The sequence below is a fragment of the Dendrobium catenatum genome, unplaced genomic scaffold (assembly GCF_001605985.2).
Source record: "Dendrobium catenatum unplaced genomic scaffold, ASM160598v2 fragScaff_scaffold_389, whole genome shotgun sequence".
Lineage (NCBI taxonomy): Eukaryota > Viridiplantae > Streptophyta > Magnoliopsida > Asparagales > Orchidaceae > Dendrobium > Dendrobium catenatum.
The window spans coordinates 345,093-353,100 of record NW_021318851.1 but is presented as its reverse complement, the minus strand read 5'-3'; the positions used below and the strand labels follow the sequence as shown (position 1 = coordinate 353,100).

The 8,008-nt window shown below is 36.7% G+C and overlaps 1 protein-coding gene across 1 annotated transcript in view; it reads left to right on the top strand.

Annotated features, from left to right (window-relative positions):
• The window catches only part of LOC110092352 (probable carboxylesterase 18), a 5,718-nt gene extending 4,433 nt beyond the window's left edge, over nucleotides 1-1,285 (top strand). The window contains exon 2 of the mRNA XM_020816858.2: nucleotides 880-1,285. Coding sequence (XP_020672517.1) covers nucleotides 880-1,284 — 405 coding nt within the window. The 3' untranslated portion in view covers nucleotide 1,285. The remainder of the gene's footprint in view (nucleotides 1-879) is intronic.
• The last annotated feature ends 6,723 nt before the right edge of the window (nucleotides 1,286-8,008 follow it).

Genomic DNA, 8,008 nt, shown 5'->3' with positions numbered 1-8,008 from the left:
ACGTCAGGCCTTAAGGTGGTGGTCCGGCGAGGTTCTGCGGTGGTCCGGCGAGGTTCCTGCGGTGATCCGGCGGTGGTCCGGCGAGGTTTCTGCGGTGGTCCGGCGAGGTTCTGTGGTGGTCCGGCGAGGTTTCTGCGGTGGTCCGGCGGTGGTCCGGCGAGGTTCTGTGGTGGTCCGGCGGTGGTCCGGCGAGGTTCCTGCGGTGGTCCGGCGAGGTTCTGTGGTGGTCCGGCGGCTGTCGAGGAGGAGCTCCTTCCTTCTCTTCTTCCTCTCTTCTCTTCTTCTCTCTCTTGCTTAGATGCTCTCTTGTGAAGAATGAGGGCTCTATTTATAGATTTTCTGGAGTGGCATGGTCCGTAAATAGGTGTGAGATCAAGGGCGAATAGGGAGTGGTCAAATGGACGGCCGATATTGAATCCTACGATCGTGCACCGTTCGTTGGACATTTGGAGGCCTTAATGATGTCGGAATTTAGTGATCTTGGGCTCGTTGGATTCGTCTCGTCGAGCCGTTCGATTCGAGTATAAGCTCGTTAAAATCGGAGACCGTTTGGTAACTCAAATTGCGGTTTGAACCTTCCAACAGCGCTTTGAACTCTTGATTCGGACTTATTTGGGCTCGGATTGGGTCGATCTTGGTGTTGTTGGGTTCGTATTTCCGAGACGCTCAGTTTGACTGTAAGATCGTTGAAATCGGAGTTCGGATGCTCCCGGATTTAATTTTTGAAGTCTCCAACTAGTTTTTGCCTCGAGATTCGTGCCTGATCAAGCTAATTTTGTGATGATGTATCAATTTAATATATTTTATATATCATATTCATTGATTGTGAAAAAAAAAAAAAAAACAAAGTACTAATGATTTCAGAAAAATTTGCAACAGGTGAACCTATCAGGCATCGTCTTGATCCAGCCCTATTTTGGTGGGGAAGAGAGGACGGAATCGGAGATCCGCCTCAACAGAGCGCCGCTTGTATCAACGAAAAGGACGGATTGGCTGTGGCGGGCGTTCTTGCCGCCGGGAGCTGATCGGGACCATGAGGCGGCGAATGTTTTTGGGCCGAGAGCGACGGGGGAACTCGAAGAAGGGTTCCCGCCGGCGATGGTGGTGGTCGGCGGGCAAGACCCGCTTCAGGATCGGCAGCGGAGCTACTGTGAGGGATTGAAGGCGAGGGGCAGGGAGGTGAGGCTCGTGGAGTTCCCGGAGGCCATCCATGCCTTCTACGTTTTCCCGGACATCGCGGACGGCGATAGGATGATCGAGGAGATGGGGAGCTTCATTAGGTGAAATTATTCTGTCCCTATGACGTCCTGAGTGAATCAGAACTCGTCACATCAAAGTTATTGTGTATCAGATGATATGATACGTTCTGATTCGTCTCAAATAATATGATCTTCGTATAGAATATTTTCTTCATCGTTTTAATAGGTTATTATATGCCGAAATCAGACACAGAGAACTGTTTGATTTTGTCTGTGAACAGTAAAAGTGCAGCAAAAACGCAATGATGAAAATTATGATGTATATCCTATATTATTTTTTTATTTTCACAAAATAATGTTATGTTTTACTATAATTAAATTATTAAATAAATTTAACTAAATTATGAAATAAATATGATTAAAATTTTAAACATTTATAATCTTGTTAAGTGACTAGTAGTTTAATTATATATTTCTAATAAATTAAATTATATTCTTTAATAATTTATTTTTATTGTATTTTTATTGAAAGGATAATAAGTCACATGTGAAATTAAGAACATTGGTCATATAAAAAGTTTTATTCTAATATAAAATATTTTAGGATATATATATTAAAGCATTATTAAAGAGAAAATATTTGGATTGAATATTTTCATATAGTTTTTATTTAGGATGGATCTTATAATTATTAAGCTTATTTTGAGATAAGTGTAATATGAATTTTTAATATAAATTATTCATCTTAAAATAAATTTAATAATTTTAAAGCACATTATGGTCAAAATTTTTTCAAGATATGTTGCAAAAGTTGATTTTATTGGACTTTTTGATGAATTGACATCTAGTCAATAATTCATTTATTATTTAATATATTATTGTTATTATTATTATTATTATATGCGATAATTTAATAGTAAATAATTAATTTATGAATAATAAAATTAAGAAAAAATTTTGTCATCGGATATATTAATCAAATTTTGAGAAGGATGGGAAGAGTAAATTAAAATTTAAATGCATTCATCTCATAGTTAATTTAATTTTTTTATATCAATTAAATAAAAAAATTGATCAGAATATTCTAAATAATTTTTATGTACTATAAAGATAAAAAAGAATCATCCAAAAAAAAGAATGAGAGTATTTTAAAAAAAATTATCAATTTATACCTTTGATATGTCGTAAAAAAATTATCTTGATCGGGCACGAATCTTGATGCAAAATCAAGTTGGAAACTTCCAAAATTAAAATTGGGACCATCTGAACTCCGATTTCAGTAAACTTATAGTCGAACTGAGCGTCTCGAGAATACGAACTCAACAACACCAAATTCAACCCAATCCGGGCCCAAACGGGTCAATATCAAGGGTTTGAAGCAATGTTGGAAGGTTTGAAGCACAATTTGGATTGCCAAACGGTTTCCAAACATAATGAGATTATAATCAAATCGATCGGCTCGACGAGAAAAATCCAACGAGCCCAAGATCGCTGAATTTCGACATCATTAAGACCTTCAAATGTCTGACGAACGGTACATGATCAAGAGATTGAATATCAGCCACCCATTCAACCACTGCCCATTTAACCTTGATTTCTCAAATATTTATGGGCCATGCCACTCTAGAAATCTATAAATAGACCCCTCATTTCTCTTGAAAAGGGATGGAAGCAAGAAGAGAAGAAGAGAAGAAGGAATAGAAGGAAGAAGCTCCTCCTCGACCACCGTCTGAGTTCACCGGACCACCACCTAAGGCCCTCATCTTCGTCGGACGACCACTTGAGGCCCTCACCTCCACCGGACCACCGCCTGACATTGTTGCTCCACCGGACCACCAAATGAGGCCCTGAGCTCTGCTGGACCACCACTTGAGGCCCTCACCTCTATCGGACCACCGCCTGACATCATTGCTCCGCCGGACCACCACTTGAGGCTCTCACCTTCGCCGGACCACCACTTGAGGTCCTCACCTCCGCCGGATCACCGCCTGACATCGTTGCTTTGTTGGACCACCACATGAGGCCCTAAGCTCTGTCGAACCACCACTTGAGGCCCTCGCCTCCGCCGAACCATCGCGTGACATCGTTGCTCCGCCAGACCACCACCTGAGGCCTTCGCCATCACCGAACCACCACTTGAGGCCCTCACCTCCGTCGGACCACTGCCTGACATCTTTTCTCCATGGAACACCACCTGAGGCCCTGATCTCTGTCAGACCACCACTTAAGGCCCTCGCCTCTGCCGGACAACCGCTTGACATCGTTGCTCCGTCGGACTACCACTTGAGGCCTGTACTTCTGCCGGACCACCACTTGAGGTCTTGTGATACACCAGGCCACCACCTAAGGTCCGGACTTCTGCTGGACCACCACTTGAGGTCCCGAGCTCCACCAAGAGACCACCTGACGTCCAGAGTTCTGCTGGACCACCACTTGAGTCCCAAACTTCTGCCGGATCGCCACCTGAGGCCCGAAATTCTACCGGACTTCAACCTGAGGCTCAGACTTTTGTCGGGCCACCACTTGATGCAGAGAGTACTCCCGAAGTACCGCCCTTCTACTATAGTCTTTCTGATCCCGATCTCCTATCAACTACGATCTTTCAGACCTCTATCTCCTACCAATTATGATCCTTCTGACTTCCATCACATACTATGATCTTTTTCGACCTCCATCACCTACTATGGTCCTTCCGACCTCCATCACCAGACAACAATCTTTCTGACCCGGTCTCCTGTCGACTACGGTCCTTACGACCTCCATCACCTAATATGGTCCTTCCAACAGATAATGCTTTCTGACCCCGGTCTCCTGCCGACTACGATCCTTCCGACCTCCATCACCTACAATGGTCCTAGCTTCCGACCTCCATCACCAGACAATGGTCTTTCTGACCTCGATCTTTTGCCAAATATAGTCTTTCGGACCCTTGTCTCGTGCTGATTATAGACCTTCTAACCAAACAAACATGTCTTTTATTGTAACTCCCACCATGTAATGCACTCTATATGATGTACATTTGTGGCATCAAACCAATACCCTCTCCTAAGGAAGGACCTCATTTGTAATCGACTGCATATAATAGTGGATTCATTCAAATTTGGCCAGGCCCCGTGGTTTTCCCCCCTTTTTAGGGGTTTCCATGTAAAAACTCTGGTGTCTCTTATGAATGCTACATCATCTCTCTTATCTGATTGTGTGCTGGATCTTTGCGCAATGCTATGACGTTAAACTATATATTTCTTTACCGTTGCGAACATTCCAGGATGCAACAAGCTTCATTAATAAAACTTTCTGCCTTCATTCATAACTTAAAGAACCTATTATTTAAATTATTTTATCCATAATGTAAGTTATTAATAGTAGTACATTATATCTTAAAGACTTAAACATTAGTAAAAATATCTTTCCACAATATATATTTTTTTGGTCTGGCAATTCATTCATGAGATTGCCAAGTAAAAAGAATCATTATTAACTAAAACTAGCTAACAAAATGTAAGAACTATAATATAGTGACTATGGGAACTGCTCTATTTTATTGAATGTATTCAGATTTGAGTACATTACCCCCTAAAATTTCCCAAAAAAATACAGTACCAACTTGTGCATAGTCAAAGAACTCTAAACTTCCAAAGAAGCTTGTAACATTGTAGTAGAGAATTAATCATATTTGATCAATGCACTCTATAGGCCTCTAGGGATTAATAAAAGGTAGATTACATTTATAACCCAAAAATTTCCACTGCGACAAATATGTGACGCCCCAATATCTACTTTTAAAAGAATTGTTTATTTTAAACTATTAACTATTCTACCATAGCCACTAATCTTATTTAAATAAATAGAAATAAGTGAAAGCAAGTACAAAGTCTTTTTTTTAATTCACAATTTCATTCATTTTTAAAAATTCATATTTATAATAGCTAGGAATTCAATCATTACATCATTCTATCTCACTAATTTCTAGACTACAAAAGAATAAAATAAAAATATAGAAAATAAAATAAAATCTAAAAATCATGATCAGCCTATCTCCACTAGATCATAACCCCCTCCTGAAAATATATGAAAACTATGGAGTTACCAAAATCTACAACGGCAATCAATGTATGACATGATAAACATTATGCATGTAATCATTTAATTTATACCAATTTAAGGATACAATTGTAAGAGCATGTAGTAGTCAAAATGAACAATGTATTTTCATATGAATAATAAAAATAAACACAAGTTTTATATCTTATGATCAATGATTAGTAGTCAAATAAAGAATAAATTCATTTTTTCATTTCCTAAAGCCATCAGACAGTCTATAAGCTATTATTGTATGTACGTCAGTATGTCTATCATATTAAACACTAGTATGCCTATCATATTAAACACTTTTTCTATATTTGTTTTATGCATGTAATATAGTATCAATACATGTACATCATGTTCGTATTGTACCATATATAAATGCAACGTATAGTGTATACAATATAATGGGTTATGTATATCATATAATTCATACATATCTAATGCCTTTGTTTCAGTCTTATCAATAATATCTTGTATCCTATTCATATCATTTTGTATCATATAATTTATGCAATTTATCATGTATATTTATATCATATGCATATGTAAGCAAGATCAAACTTTTGGCTACATGTAATATGTTTTTATGTATCCACTCCTATAGGGTAACCCTACATAAATCAGTCTCGACCATATCAACCCCTATTACTAGGAATCAGTCTCATATCACAAATCACAAATAACTTTCATATAAGAAGTCATCACTTTATGCCCGTAGGTTTTTCATATTATATCAATTAGTCTCTTTATACCAATCTATTCATGTGAATTCTTATTAGCAGTTATGAGTTATCTCCTTTAAGGGGCAATTGTAAACCATGCATGTGAACCTAATCCTAAGCTGATAGATAGAGATTGTACTTTATTATCATATGAGGAAGCAAACTAAGATGAACTTATAATACCAGATGGTGGTACCTGCCAAGGCTGGTAAGGCTACCTAGCCTTTAAGAGTGATATGTATGAAAGAGGGTATCATCTCCATTTGACAAAGATGATGCCCGAGATGGACTTCTAACTCAAACACGTGTGATTAAAAATCCTAAACATCTTCTTAATGTGGTAGAGAAGATGCGATAGATGTAAAAAAATATGCTCTTCTCCTCAATGTGATAGAGGATATGCATGGGATCAAGTACAAATATCTTCTCGATATGATATAGAAAAAAATCTAAGAAGTGAGATCTAAATTATGTCATCCAATATGTGAGATGAGGCATCTAAGGAGTGAGACTTATAGATGAATCTAAGTGATTGAATAAGCTTGAACATATTCTTAATGTGGTTGAAAAGATGTCAAAATATGACTTACATCTTGGTCGCATATGACCAATAAGGCCCAGACGTCTTTTCAATGTGATAGAGAAGTAATAAAAAATAATCATAAGTATCCCCTTAGTATGGTAGAATGGATGTTAAGGGAGGGAATGATGTGTAATGATGGAAACGATGAGACTTTTAGTTTAATTTACTGGCATCAAGAAAGGACGAATATATTCTTAATGTAATAGAAAAGATGTCAAAATGGAATTTACATCTTGGTCGTCTGTGACCAAAAAGGCCAATTTTTCTTCTCAAAGTGATAGAGAAAAAGATGGAAATTCAATGTCCATAGTGCCATATTCATCTGTTGGGCAAGTTAGGAGAATTATTCTGCTCAAGGTAGGCTCTCAATACCCTATTTTTATTTAATTATGATATTTGTACTAAACATTATGGAATAAAATGTGATTTAAATGAGTTTTAAAAAATTTTCACTTTGTGATTTCATCATTTCAAGTATATTATAGAATGTTCTAGTATAGTCCTTTTTATAGTAAGAAATCAAAATTTTATCGATTGTTTTTTTTTTTGGTATGAATTATTGAATATTTTTATATAAAAATGACATTTCTAGCATTTCTTGCAGTTTATTAAAAAACTCTTAAAATGATGTTTTGAAGGTTCATTATGAACGGGCTTCCAAGTATTATATATCAAGTGTGTAGTGCATTATCTTCTGAAATATTTTATACGTATCGACACATATATGTTCATATTCCTGCTTAATGTCCATGTACATATGTCAAATATGTTAATCTCTATATGTGTATTCATGTTCATGTGGCGAAAGTTCTGATAGTTCTATTTTACAGCCCCATTTGTCAAGTGCATATGAGGTAGATTATTTTTGGCTTCATGTGCTTTATACAAGTGTGAGAGTTTTAAGGAAGCTATAAGTGAAAGTGGAGTTACACGAGAAATCAAGTTATGCCGTTTTCACCTAGTGCGGGTTGACCTTAAGAGATATAAGTGAAAGTAAATATATAAACAAACATTGAGACATATGCATATCATGATTCATATATTGCATATTATGTTAAATAAAATAATCTCAAGTATAAATGATATTATGTTAACAAGTATACTCTAATGCTTCTATGGAAGTACTAGTGATGTTCTAAGAACAAGTGCACTATGACACCCAAGTGAAACTACAAGTGAAAGTATACGTTAATATTTATAATGTTTATATTCAATAACAAGTTTTGAAAAGTTATTTCTTATGCACTTTCAAGTTAAATTCATACCTATGTTGTCCTTTTGATAAAGTAATCCAATAAATATAAGTAATCCCTCTATTCATCTTTTCTAGTTGTAAAGTTATTTTCTATCATTTTATAAATATTATTTAAACTTTTTATTACAAAAATGGTCATTGACTTCTGTAATAGGAATTGAGT